This window comes from Barbatula barbatula (genome assembly GCF_947034865.1).
Source record: "Barbatula barbatula genome assembly, chromosome: 19".
Classification (NCBI taxonomy): Eukaryota; Metazoa; Chordata; class Actinopteri; order Cypriniformes; family Nemacheilidae; genus Barbatula; species Barbatula barbatula.
In genome coordinates this window covers 12,818,613-12,833,870 of record NC_136782.1, presented here as the reverse complement: position 1 = coordinate 12,833,870, position 15,258 = coordinate 12,818,613, and the positions used below count along the sequence as shown (strand labels likewise).

The 15,258-nt window shown below is 38.5% G+C and overlaps 1 protein-coding gene across 5 annotated transcripts in view; it reads right to left on the bottom strand.

Moving 5' to 3' along the window:
• Window positions 1–11,466, bottom strand: part of arhgef12a (Rho guanine nucleotide exchange factor (GEF) 12a) — a 45,293-nt gene extending 33,827 nt beyond the window's left edge. For 2 of the 5 annotated variants that reach the window (XM_079481851.1, XM_079481850.1), the window contains exons 1-2: window positions 10,887–11,029; window positions 10,236–10,384 (exon numbers count right to left, since the gene is read on the bottom strand). In XM_079481851.1, coding sequence (XP_079337977.1) covers window positions 10,236–10,267 — 32 coding nt within the window. In that variant the 5' untranslated portion in view covers window positions 10,268–10,384; window positions 10,887–11,029. Of the gene's footprint in view, window positions 1–10,235; window positions 10,385–10,494; window positions 10,580–10,886 lie in introns of those variants that run through there. The other 3 variants (XM_079481847.1, XM_079481848.1, XM_079481849.1) reach the window with 3 other exon arrangements.
• Between the last annotated feature and the right edge of the window lie 3,792 nt (window positions 11,467–15,258).

The following is a 15,258-nucleotide window of genomic DNA, read 5'->3' as shown; positions in this document are numbered from 1 at the left end:
TACGTGCGTCAGAGTGGCGACCTGACACAAGGGGCAGATGGCAAAAGTTAAGACGTTACACCACAGGCCGAGCACTACGGGCACAATGGCCTTAAAGGAATGTTCTGGGTTCAATGCACGTTGTGCCTTATCAACAACATGTGCGCCAGACTGCGGATTACCACAGAACATTATTCCAGCTCTTCCTTCAATTTTGAACAACACAAAAAGCGTTCACTAAAAACATCTATGGGCAATGAGTTGCTCTGGGATGATACACACTAAATAACAGTTTCAAATGTGTTGGCTGAAAACTTTACACATTTACATTTCATGGTATTATTGCAAATTCTCTATGCATGAAACACTTCTGTTCTTATTTAATTTTCTCTTTGTTTAAGGGCCATTTCCTTGTGAATAATCATGTATGATAAAGCATATATCTTAATATGACACCTGCCATCCATCATATTCCATGACTACATGTCTTACAGTCTCAGGAAAAGCATATAGTACAAGGCTGTAGACTAACATTTGAGAGAGGTGGCACCTGTGCTACAAAGTCATTGAGATGGTGGCGTCACCCCTTCATTTCGTAGCACCAAAGAGTCACTGGGTGAGGTAAGAAAAAAGAATCCCAAAAACGTATGCTACGTTTAATACAATCATAAATCGGTTAGAAATTAATGCAAATCATTGTTTATGATTTAACAATTTTTATTGTATATGTTAACTGATCTACTTTCTTCCTTTATTTGTTGTGAACAACTCGTATAAGAAAACATAGTTCCTTTAATATCAGTGATGTTTTTTGGGCCCGTCCTTTGTTGTTTGTTGAACATTATAAACGGAGATCTTTATTATGCTGCTGCCCCTTTAAGAGCTAGCGCGCTACACTTTAACACACATGCATTTTGTTTCCCAAGTGTTTGTTCACGTAATGGACAACCTTTACAAGGTTAATATGGGATTTTTTACGTAATTATGTGTTTATATGTCCCTTTCATAGTAAGGCATGAAAGAGAACTCAGTTTAGTATTTTGTGCTCGGACTCCCTGGGCGACCCATATCTAAAACAACCCGCAAGTCCTCACTGCTTTGTTACTATTCTTCGTGAAAGTTGCATTGATACACGTTTGGCTTTATCAATAGAGACTCCCCCAATAAATAGGATTTAACGTGATGTATAACGTTAACTTTTTGTATGCTTTGCAGTATTGTGAGAGAGCTTTATACAATAGTATAGTGCTTAAAGTTGAAACACATGTTTCCTGCATTAGCATCACATGTATACGATACACGCAACACATTTCGTTGGTTTTGCTGTTTTGTACTTATACCGGGGAAATTCTTGTTTTCTGCAGGCAGACAAAAATAAGTGACTGGATTTGGCACTTGCGCAATATAATATTTCTGCGCATTAAATTTAGAGAACAAAAAATGAAATATTGATCAGTTTTGCGGGCGCACTGGCAATTTAAATATTTGGTCGCTATCTAGAGACCTGTAGTATCTGTATGTACTCGGACCTATACATGACTCTGGACAACAAAACAAGTGTTAAACGTACATTTTTCAAAATGTACATTTTAATATAATCTGAAAGCTGAATGAATAAGCTTTCTATTGATATATAACTGTTTGTTAGGATATGACAATATTTGGGATACAACAATTGAAGATTACAAAAAATTTAAACATTAAGAAAATCGCCTCTGAAGTTGTTAATCAGAGGCGCTGTAGTAGCAGGCCGCTGCTTGGAAGAAAGTGGTTTGTTTGAACGTTCTCTGGCCCGGTTAAACAGACAAGGTTTAAGCCTTGTCCCAGACTAAACTGATCTTTATAATCAGTTAATCAGTCTTAACTGATTATAACTTGCCTAGAAATGTCTTCAAATATATATATGCGGAATTGTTTTGCTCGAGATGCACACCAGTAATGTTTTCTTCGAAGGCATTTTTATAAAAGAAACAATTATCTAAATTCAATTAAGGCATAGTCTTGGCTTATGCTAAGCAGTGTCTGTGAAACCGGGTCTCTATGTCTTACTCCTGTAATGACAACCAAGTTGACTCATTATACCCAGTTTATCGTAATCACAATCGCAATTTTACCAAATCGTGCCGCCCTATATGTAGTAGGCTACTGCTCATTATACTAAGTTATAATCTACTAAATGAAACTATGTAGACCCATGTTCGCGTGATACAAGGAGAGAAAAGGACAACACAATCTAAAAAGTACATTTTAAATACCCAGAACAACAGCCCAAATAAAAAGGAAACACACATTTTTACAGTAAAAATAGTAAACAGCACTGCACAAAGAATTTAAGCGCTTAAAGCAAACATCTAAACAAGGTATTTGTTTTTAGAAACTGGTGTATGAGTCTTAATTATTTCTGTGATAATCCACAACATACCACAGATGCTAGTGACAGAGCATAACCTGTACCACACCCATCATATTCCTCCAACTGACAACCAAATAGAGCTCACAAAGTCTCTGCCAGAAGCATGTACAGTAACCCACTACATGCACACTATTACCTTTCACTTCTCCTTTAACGTCATAAAGAGGAACTTCTTCAAATATATGTGACAAAAATATACACTCTAGGAGGTTAACAGGACAGCGCTCCAGTCAGTGGAAACAACTGAACCCAATGCCTCAGAAGACACCGTGTACAGAAACATAAGCCATTTAAGACTGACTGTCACTTTTAAGCAAAATGGCTTCATCTAATGGTCATTGCTAGGCAAAATGAATATGCAAATACTGGAGAGTGTCTAGAAAAATAAGAAGGGTGCTTTGCGGATGGACATAGAGGCAGGAGCCGTGGTGTTTTGAGTCTGTATAGCTCCAAGCGCACCAACTGGCACTGACAGAAGTCCACATTTGCTCCAAACATCAGCTGTTAAAAACCCATTAAACAGTGACGAATGAGTAATGACATTATCAAACAAGAGAAGTGTGTTTGTTTATGAGAGAGCACAGGACAAATAAGGACTAATGTAGCTAATAAATAGAAACTGAAGCAAAAGTGTGTCGAAGTGAAATTAAATGTAACATCAGCATCATCAATGGGCTTCTAAAATGCCTGGCCCCTCCCCCAGATGACATCACAATGGAGCTTGTGGGGGGATAGTGGCAGTGGCCTGGGGAGATTTTCCTTTTCTGCTCCAATAAACTCAATCACCGGTCCTGACAGGGCTTGAGGATGTGCATTTCTTCACGCTAAATTGTCTGTTTAAATTCTCTGCTATTGTGAGAAGAGGTGGTATGTCAGAGAGCACGCCAGTGAGTTCATAACACAACTTAGTGCATAAAAGCTGTAAGACAGTCATGTGACAAATGACAGAAAATTGTCATGTTTAATATTCTTTCTGCGAAAAGAAAGCATCACTCTCTCTGTCTCACCAGCATCCATGAAATAACTTTTGGCAAAGTTACGATCGTTCAGTTATTGCAAACCATTGCACTGTGCATAACGCAAACTGTCAACATTTTGATCATTTCAAAAATAACAGCCCTAGCCGTCACATATCAAAGTAAGATTTCTAATATCTGACCATAGCAACTTACATTTTTACGAGATGCCTAATTCGTATGAATCTGTACGATGTGAATCGCATAAAAAGGATGATTATTAGAAAAAAGCATTTAAGACCCTACCCAACCACACTCCACTGGCGACGTGCAGCTCAATCGTACTAAAATGTTTGAAAAAGAACGTACAAATTCATTCGTATTTGCCATCTTGTAAAATAGTTATGAATTCCCATAAGATTGTGTCGAACATCAACTTATTGGCAAAAGTTCAAATAAGTGAGCAAATAAAAAATATCAATTTCCGCAAACAATATCCGTTCTTTATTAAAAAAATTATCCGTATCAGTCAAAAGGGTGCATCCCTAGTTTAAACCATTTTAGTTTCGAGTATTTCATTAAAGTGACAAGCCACAGCTTAATTATCTAAACCGCATTTAGAATTCTAAACCTTTATTTGTGAATATTCTCGACCCACAGTCCTCCACAGCAAGTGTATTACTGTCTAAACTGTAGAATTAATTCCTGTGGTAATCGGCATCATGCCACAGATGCTGTTGATACGGCTTAAGTTGTACTTAACCCGTAACACCCTTCAATTTTCTCAAGCGGGCTGTTCACTGACCATTTTCTGTAAGAGACTGATAAAATGCCAGATCCATTTTAGTTTTGTACACCAGAGACATGCTTATCCTGCACCCAACTGTCATACCATCTTCTATCCCATCTCTCTATCAGCAGCAAAACACGCAGCGCACAGGATTAATCTCAGCCAGGCACGCCTGCCTTGCCACGCTGCCCCAGAAACTACATAAGATTTAAGCATCCTCCCACATAGCGTGAGGGAGAAGAGGCCAAGCAAATAAATCGTATCCAATCGCCTTCTGCAGCTCTCTCTCGCTCACTCTTTGCACACGCTGTTCAGTCACAGTTTAATGCACCAGAGAAAACACAGCAGCCCGGTCTACTCTTGGCACAGTTCGCCAGGATCCGTATAAGCCAAGACTATGAAGGGAGAAAGAATATATCGGTCCTCAATATGGCACAGGGAACAGAGAATGAATACATTTCTAAAGATCGCATCTATTAACAGGCTGCGAGTGCCTCTTTTATGCCATAATATCTGCTATTAAAAATATATATTTGTTTCACTGGTGGTAAAAGTTGCTGGAGGTTTGGCATCATCGAGTGTTTGCGGGCATTAATTTCTGCCTCACACAACACGCCAGCCCCTCGGTCAATGTCCCTCCACCTCTCCTCTCAGACAGCCAGGGGGCAATTGGCTGGAACTCCACATTTCCCCCTCACTGCCCTGCTGTATGAGGGGAATCTATGTTCAAACAAACCTTGTGTGAAAGAACTCTTAAAATTCTGGCCTTTGGTGTGCAGAGTCACTGCAGCCTGGAAAACCAAACACAGACTCCCGTACAACTCTACATTTCTATTTGTTTAGGGAAGAAAACACTAGAATTTAGTCTCTGCCTTATATATATTGTAGCTCCACCAGTTGCAATCTGATAGGATGGTGGTTACTCAAGCTTCAGGAGTCAGGGTGAAAACATTTGACAAGACTGAATTTGACAAATGCTTGTGAAGTTCATGAAAATGCCTCTTTTTGACAGTAAACAAGTTATCTTTGCATCATTTTCAATGGAAAAATCTGCAGATGCTGAATCTTCTAATTCTGACATGTGGGACAACTTGGACAATCTCCTAAACACAACAGTCAGCGGCCTGCAATGTTATTTGAAGCTACCTCTTTGTAACACAACAGACTATTATTGTGGAAGCATGAATATAATATTTTCCCATCTGCAACCACTACAGCTGAAAGTTTCAGAAACTGTTCTGAATTAGGTACAACGTGCTTCTAAATGCATTCTTTTAATGAAAAGTCTGATGCGTTGAACTAAAAGAACCACCTTGTGCAATATACACTCAAATGAAAGCTTACATTTATACACTGTATACATCGTGAGATCTTTCCTAATACAAGTTATAATGCTACCTAAAAAAACACAGAAACATATTGTGTAAACTCACAATTATAATCATTGTAAATAAGTCACATCATCAGCACAAATTTTCACCGTCCTAATAAACATATCAACAACCTAAGTAACATCACCAAAAAGAGTTATAATATAATTTAATATTCCTACATCACCGCCAATACAGTTCAAGCATGGATACCAAAGCGTTGGTAATGTTGTGTCTTTAATAATGTTAGACACACATTTTCACACGCCCGCCCAACATTTAGGCGCAAACACCCAACGGCATCCAAATGAAAACTTTGTACTTGGGGCTTCACCAGCACTTCGCAGTGTATGAATTCGCTCTCTGTATATTCTAACATACATGTTAAACTCTAGCATTTATGTAATCATACAGCTAGCATACGATCATTAACCGTTGCCAAGCACCTCCAAACACGGTTTTAAGGCAAAAAACACCTGACTCAAATTTCATGGGTGTTGTCTGTTATTAGGAGTTGAAAAACCATACCCAAATCATAGAGAGAACTTGTCCATACTTATAAATAATTACTTTCACGGTTGTGTGAGATGCCGTTCTTGTCAGTTGATTAATGCAGTATATGTTACTCTCAGAGGGATTGGTGTACTTATTTTGTAACACAAGTATACTCATGGCTATCTTCTGCAGGAGTATGCGATTCCCGAGATACTTCCTGTCATTGCCATTTAGATGAGTTCACAGTACTGTCGGGGATTCATGAATGTCAAGTGAGAGCTTCTGTACTGCCAGAAAAACCAAAATATCTGTCCAGAATTGACTAACCCCAACTACAATTTTAATAATAAAAAAAATAGCTTTGGTCATAGCTCATGAGACTGAAATGAACTATATCTGAGTATTTCATATCAACTGTCTCTCTTCTTCAATATCTTATTTTTTGCTATCATAACATGCAGTGACAACTGCGAGTATTTACTGGTAGAGCTGTTTAACGATTAAGCACATCCAGAATCAAAGTGTTTGTGTACATATTATATGTCTGTGCATGTTTATTTTGTACACATCTTTGTTTAAGAAATATCTGCATTTATACGTTGTTATTATTATAATTTAAATTATAAACATTTATTCATTTTTATATGTTGTACTTTTCTTAAATACAATGTGTTTATAAATAAAAACTTAATATGCACAGACATATGTTATGTAAACTTTTTTTCTGGATGCGAATAATAAGACAGATTTCCCCAAAACTATAAAAAAATGCCCTGGCCAGCTCAACAGAGCAATGCATTAGATTAGGGCGGGACTACCTGTTGGTCCAACCAATGCCAGAAAGTAGTGTTCTGGAAACATGAAAAAAAATATACATTTGATATTTTTCTATTCCCAAAAGGCCAGAAACAACTCACTTGAACTTTAAAGTTGATAACTAATCTAATACCATTTAGTTTTGGACAAAAAACACTTCAAGAACTACAGAATTACATGACTTTACTTACTCAAATATATATAGTCGACCTGTATTTAAGGATTTGTAAGAACAAAAACATGTTTTAAACCTATCCATCCAAAAATCCTATTCAACAACACAATTTCCCTATTCACTACTGCACAGGTTTTTGTATATAGAGAAGCGAGTTTGCTCGAACACCCCAGCCAAAACTACAATAAGCACATTCATAAGGCAAATGACTCATTTTCTTCCAAGGGTACATGCCCAGATTAACATTAGTCAACCTGCAGTTACTAGGCGTGCTTGAAGGATATTCAGCTCCTTCACCCAAGGTAAAGGTGAGCGTAGGTGTGGCCCTGTGGTGCGGTGAAAAGCACATTTGTGTGATGGGGGCAGGGCAGGAGGGGGGAGGCCGTGAGTGTCAGACATTGTTTTGCCTCAGCAGGAGCTGATGATTCTTACAGAGACAGTTTTGGTGCAGAAAGAGTGCTGCGGAGGAAAAGGAGTGGCTGTTGTGTGCATGCCAAAGTTGCGGCAGGGTGTGAGGCCGGCCCACCCTGACTCTTCATTTACACACCAGTGAGAGCGTCTGTCAGCCACTATGGCCACCATCACGAGCACACAACAGGCTCATGGGCTAGCATTTAGCTTTGCATTTTCTCAATTGCCAGTCTGTGTCAGGGCGGTACTGGTATGCAGAAAACGTCTGAACTCCATTCATGCAGGACGAATCAGCTGCTTAAGAAATCCTGAATATGAATCTTTGAACTGCAGGAAACATTGTGTGTGTGTGTGTGTGTGTGTGTGTGTGTGTGTGTGTGTGTGTGTGTGTGTGTGTGTGTGTGTGTGTGTGTGTGTGTGTTAAAAGTGCACAGCCTATGTGTTGATACTGTGAGCTAAAGCCATCCGACCGGTTTTCAATTAGAAAATAATGGTTTGAAAATCAGCGATTCAAGCGAGATCTGCACGGTCACAGACTATAAACATTTAACCACAACACAGCTAGTTTTATGTTTATTATATATACACATATAAAGCAAAGCACAGTATAGAGTTAACTTCCCATTCTCAACCTCAGCTTACTGTAATGCAAAAAATACACAAACAAATTACATTTTAGTTATGCAACCAGGTAACCTTATTTGTGTTTTAACAAATGCTATTTAGATTGATTAAATCTTTTTACATTTGCGCATTACAGTAATGATAAAATGTGTCATGAGAATGTTGATGTTTTTAGCTGAATGAAAATTTCACAATGCAGAAATTCTTGATGGGCTTAAAAATAGTTGGATCTCAGGTTACAATAATATCTCGGTGTAATGCCTGTGGTACATTATTTATTGCTATATTTAAAAAGACAAATGAAGACTTAGTGCCATAAGTCTTTAATAAACAATTATTTAAAATTGCAATGATGTACGAATTAACATGTCATATCCTGTCCTCTTTTCTTTATCTTCTAATCATCTAATCTTCTAACTGTTGCTTTGAGGCACAAGGTATAGTATGAGATATTGTTTTATTTATCAATAGTGTTCTGCACAATTATATTGATTCATCCAATTATATTTCTTACATGGGAAAGATAGCCAAAAACGAAAATTCTGTCATCATTGTCAATACAATGAACACAAAAAATACATATTTTGCAGATTGTTGGGAAGCGGACAGCAGCGGTACCCAGTCCGCATGGACACAACACCAAGTGAATGGGCACTGCCATTGATCGGTTACCAACATTCTTCAAGTATCTACTTTTGTGTCCTGCAAATGAAAGAAAGTAAAATTGAACAAAGCAATACATCTTAGTAGCACTACTAAATTGATATTGACTTGGTTATGCAAGTTGGTCTCTGCTTATTAAAGTGAACAGAGAACTCAGAATCACTCCAAGTGTGAAAAACAACTATTTAAAATAATAACCCATGTCAATAGAATGCAATGTACATCTACGCTTGTATATTACTCTCTCAGGGCACCTACTTTGAAAATTGTGGAAAAAATGTAACTTAATGCTGTTCAGCACAAACTGTTGCTTCATTAAGAATAATTTCCTTAGAACTGTAAACAGACCTGATCACATTTAATCCATTTTAAAAGTGTGGTTGCTTACGAGATGTCCTGTTATGGTCCTAAATGTCAATTTGTAATTTATGCGTGAGAGCAATTGAGGTCCAGTCACAAAATAAATGACTTTGAACCGCTTTACCCTCAGGACTAAAACATGAGCGATGTGTGGTTTAGAGTAACAAAGGACACATACTTTGTCATTGAACATATCACCTGAAGTCAAAACAGATTAAAACCATGCCGTTATCTCAAAGTATCACCTGGATGGTCAAAATGGAGTAGTTTAATTCTGATATTGGTACTGATGCTGTATGGTCATCAAAGAATAAATAAGGTGGATCAACACAACCATGTAAGCAGGCCTCTCTCTCTCAGAGATACATGAGAATGCTTGTTTAACAATATTTGCAATAACAAAGCGTATCTGTCATCACATACATTCACAGACTGTGCGCTAGACAACCGGTCTGCCTTCCCTTATGACATCAGTGGTAAAGACCTGTTAGACTTACGTCAATGATCCATTCTACCATAACAGGACTCGGAAAACACGTTTCGACTGACATGGCCCTTTTTAGGTTTTAAAACCGAATGGTATGCAAGCGTGACAAATAGTGCCTTTTGATAAACGTATTGAACTTTCCGAGGCTTGGTTTCCACCAATCACTTGCTATGGAAACGAGCAGAAAATACAAGTCCACAGCAAACGACAGGATGATAAAGTAAGACTTCTCGACCAAATTTGTGCCGTAGTGTAAATATCGACGATCCAGATATATGTCTGTTTGCTTTGTGATATAGCGAGCCGCACGTTCGCAATAATACAGACAGCCATAGATTGATGGAGCATTCAAGATGGCAGCATCACCAGACAACATCCACAGACTACCAGCAATGACACATCAAACAACAAGAAAGGGTGACCTAAAGACATATTTGGTGTCAAAGGTTTTCTGGCAAAATATGATCAGAGAGCCATACTAGTGATCAACACAAAACAGTGAAGAATCGCACAGTTGACTGGAAACGTATCTAAAACGCATACAAACAGACAAGCGCAAGCTCCATAAAATATGAATGCTGATATGTTTCAAACAGCATTCGATGATTTGCATTCCCCAACTACACAGATCTCAAGGTACATGGCAGGATAACAATATACAAAAACAAATCTGTAAACAAAACAAACTGTACATACCTGTCAGTGAGTGTGGACCGTGTGTCGCTCATTGGGCTTGATTTTAGCTTTTATTCGTCCTATATCCGACAGTCATTTTCAGATTCATGAGGAGAAGCATCAGTTTGTGAGGTTGCATCCGTCTTCAGTCGTGTGGATCAGGAGGTTCACTGATCCCACCAAAAACACAAAATGTTAGTGAACCTAAGTTTGCCTACGGCTATGTTCTTTAAAACAATCATATGTAATAGCTGACATGTTACTCGTCGCGCTAACTTACACATATCCAAAACGCAAGGTCTTCACACAAAGCACACATGCATCACATTTTCCAGCACCAGCCACCGACCTGCAATTGTTTTTTCCTACGATCCTCTCTGGTGCCAGTTTAGTGCAACTACCCCGAATTAACCCAAAGAACATTTGGTTCCCACAGCAGCTGTGGCGCTTACTGATACATGTGATCTACTTTTAAAACATCTGTGCGGTTAAACACTACATCTAACTTCCACTGCTTGAAAATGAACAAATAAATCTCAAATAAGTAACTTTGCGAGTCAACCTGGACAGACAGTTTGCGAAGGTAAAGTCAATCCGTCCACTAGAGTCAATCTTGCACTGTTTTCGTTTATTCCGTCGGTTATTTACGTCATTTTCCAGCTAAAAACTTACCGTAACAACTCTCAGATAAATCCAAAATGTCTCCAACGACAGTTCGCTGGAAGTTACACTCCTTCGAAAAGTAAAACACTTTTCACTTCACTAATGCCGAAGACGTGTGTGTGCGTGTGTGTGTGTGTAAACCCACAGCCAACACAGCAGCAGTCGTACCGCAATCCGGACTTGCAAGCAAGGCCTTTGCTATGCTAAAGCTAACGGCAGCCTCTCGTCCACTTTAAAGATGAGACGCGATATTTCCCCCCAACAACCATAAACACCAGCGTGCATCGACAGCAATCCCGGTCATCCAGGCAGGAAAATATGTGCGCACTCATACACGTGTCATCTTGCGGAGAGTTTCCATGGAGCGGCGACGAAATCACTTCATCATCAAAATAAACAACAAAAACACTCGATAAAGTTCGCGCGGGTCGTCCCGGGGGCTCTAATGAGATAAAATAAAGAATTCCTATAAAATCCAAGTTAAAAGTTAAAGGTAAAATTATTCCAGAGATCGTGGGTTTCGAACCATCAAACTGAGAAGTTGAGATGAGACGGACTACCGCCGCCGCGTCTCCAGTTGGGGCTGTGTCCTAAAACCCACTGAGCTCCCTACATAGACAGCATTTCCGACGCAGCAGAAATCGCGTGCACTGACGCAGCTGACACAAAACGCGGTTGTACATTTCGCATTTTGTACAGAAATACGGTCGTTATGGTAAGTTTGTGTAGCACAAATCATATTTTGGTGATGGTTCGGTGTATGATGGACTTTTAAAGTTGCTTCCTTGCACACATTCACTCAAATGAACTCAGTTAAACGTGGCCATGGACATAACGTAACAAAATATCAAAGCGGTTAAGCATTTAAACGGCGTTTCGGTTTGGTTTTGAAAATGTTAATTTGTAAAACATGTGTAATATGAATTCTGTTTAACAATGTAGGCCTATATGAAACGGTTAGCATTTACATATTTGGTCATTTTAGTAATCACTTGAATGGAAAACTTGAACGTCGCTTTGGATAAACGCGCAAATGTAAATGCTGGACTGCTCGTGAAAATGAAACGAACTAAAAGCCCGTGTGGATTTCTTCAGCTACTATGTTAGTTTGCCACATTGTGGACGTAAAAAAAGCTGCAATTCGTTTACGCCGCTTTACCCTATGTAGCATACACGAAATAAACTGGATTTTCTAACGTTTTAAACCCTGGTCAGACTGATACTAGGACATTTTGTCAGAAATTAAATTGCATATACACCTTTTTATTTATAATATTTGTATATCTTGTTATTTGGGCATGTTTGTTACAGTACCAGTTTTGTAAGTCTCTACGGTGCTTTTAAGTGGTAAGAAACGGAGTTACAAAACATATTTGGGGTTTAACTCCCGTTACTTAAATGTCCACACGACCTTTCGATTGTCAAAAAACAACTCGATCAAAAAACAACTCAACCAGCAGCTCGGAACATATAAATGTATTTGTTTTTATTTAAGAGAGTAAAGTTATTACATAGGCTGGAGCTCCTATAACAACTTTATGTCAAATCTCCACAGACGACCCGTGTCCCAGGCAAAACACTCAATTCTGCCAAGTTAAGACATTATGGATTGGCCAGCAAAGAAATCAAAGACACAGAGGCAGGAGCTTGAAAAGTAAAAATTGATAAAAACGATAAAGGAGCTGCACCAGGTCATGAAAACATCATCCACAAAAGAACTGTACAGGCTGGTGTCAAATTGGCATAAGACATTTCACACAACACCAGATCCTTCATGAAAAGCAAACATCATCATATGGGAGTAGTGGGTCACTAAATCGGTACCAAAGAAATGTACAGTTGTGTCCACCAAAGAACAGGAAGTGTTTCTTGTGAAGGGGCTCAGCTGAAGAGCTGGTGGTACTCACTCAGGACCAACTCTCCAAGTTCTTCAGACACATTTATAACATCAGACAACAAGTTTGAATGATTGAGGAGAGGCCCTGACTCAGAATGATGTTGTGGTTTACATGACCAAAATTGTGATTGTAAATATTCAATGGAAATAAACAAACTTTGGAGGTGGCAACCGGATCTACCCTTCAACTGCAGTCCTTAAAAAAATGAAAACACTCATAAAAAGGTTCAATCACTGTTACATTTTTCCAAATATCTTACTTTGTGTTCAGCAAAACAAATATATTTATACAAGTTGGGAAAAACGTGATTGTGAGTAAATGATGACAAACGCAGAGACTCCTAAATAGTGCATTATAGTGTTGTCCGAACTCCGAGTAAATAACTCATTCCCTTTACTTGTTCCCTAATGTTAACCCACAATGCATTCTGATTTTGAGTGAACATCCGAAACTAATACAATAAACGTGATGTATAATGTCAGAATGAACTTTTCAATTTTACAAAACAATCCATAAAGCCACACATGTGTAATATAAGCGCTATGACGGATGTCCCCGACAGTACTGTCAGACGCATGATAGATCCTATATAAATGTCCGTAATTGTTCACTAATTTTCAATTTTTTTCTTCCCCATATAGTGGACTATTTAGCATTCGCTATATAGGGAACGGTGAATGAGTGTACAAGTGAGCGAATTCAGAGGCAGCTAATATTTATTTTAAATCTTGATTTGTAATATGAGAATCCCTTCTTATTGAGTCCAACATTATGCAGGAACAGCCCCATCTTGTGTCCAAAAAATGCACTACATTGGTGACTGTAAGCAAGCAAGTTTCCCACTTATTTTGAGTTTTATCTTCTCAATATTTTGTACATAATTTAGTACATTAAGTACAAAATTAATGCATGAAAATAGAGTGCTGGAGAATATATTTTACAATTCAATACCAGCTGAAGAACCACCTTATCAAGTATAATAATATAAATGTAAACCGCATAACCCCTCCCATTAGTGCTGTATGTATTCAACTTTACCGCGGTGTCAAAGTAGGTGCCAATGTCAAATGAGGGCCATCATAGATCTCACTGCCATGTCTGGAGCTCTGCACGCAGTTTAGGACATGCATGGGTAAATTACTGCCGGCACATCTCAAGATTTTCAGCTGTAAACCTATAAGGATGAAAGGCAACACGTATTTGACATATTTTTTGACACATGACACATTAACTTGAGATGAAATACTGCAGCATAGACTAAATTTTTACATTTATATTAAATATTTACTTTCTTTGTCACATAAAATGAGCAACACTTAATATGTTGTCATTATGCTTCTCAAATAAATATGTCTTGATTTTGACAGTACTGTTAGTGAAGTGTTTATGCATTTGTTATCAGATATAACCAAACACCAACCGTAAGTTAACTGCAGTCCCGGCGCGTGCCTCCGATGGAATGGTCAGGCCGCGTTTTGAATCTAGAGCAGTTGACAGTTTATTGGTTTCCATTCCCATAGATCATCAAAAATCCCATCAGTCTTAACTAAGACCCGTCTAAGATTTTGCGAAACTGACTTAAAAAGTAAAGGTATATCGTAAGATATGTTTGTGGTACCTTGACAACCCTATTTTAAGGCACAGAAATGACCTGGGGCACGTTCAAGCTCAAACCGGTGCGCAGCGTTTTGCTATGGCTTCGGGGTGAGCGACACGTTTCTTGGAAATGGTGTGCAACAAAGTTTGAGATTCATTTTCCCTTGTTTGGTGGGTGTGTCAAGAATGTCAGCCAAATCAGCAGCAACGTGTAGGCCCATACTGTATAACCCACGCGCTATTAAAGAGACAGCTCGCACAATGGGATATTGTGTCAAGTCTTTTACAAATGTGTCCGCTGCAGCTCGGTATACGCAACAATTGATGATATTAGATGTGTATTTTGCCGTATTCAACACCTCCGTATACCGATTTCATCAGGCTCTGAAAATTCTTCACAAAGTACACAAGAATGGCCTTCTCAGCTGCCATAGTTCAACTCTTGGGTCATCACAAAAGTGCGTTCAACCACACCACCGTTTCCGTTTAAAAAACGTTTTGCAATATTTTGTCCAAGAAATATAGTGTAAATTTCATCACTTAATTGATATTCATATTTATTTGATTAATTGTTATACTCCGTTTTCTTTCTGTTATTAATGCCCTTTATATTTCAACTATCATTGGACTATATAGACAAGAAGCTCTACTCGGTGACAAGTGTTTGCAAGGTCAGAGTTGCACTTAAGTGTTTCCCAAGAAGCAGTGTAGAAGGCAAGGGTCAATGTTTCATTATAAAATCACAAGAATCTTTCAGTTCCTGTCATTCTAACGCCCTGTTCAGACCGCCAGCAACAAAGCAAGGCCATGTCATTCATTTCAATGGAGAGCCGGCGACACAACAAAGTTGAGGTTTGCTCAACTTAATGCAAATGATGTGCGACTAC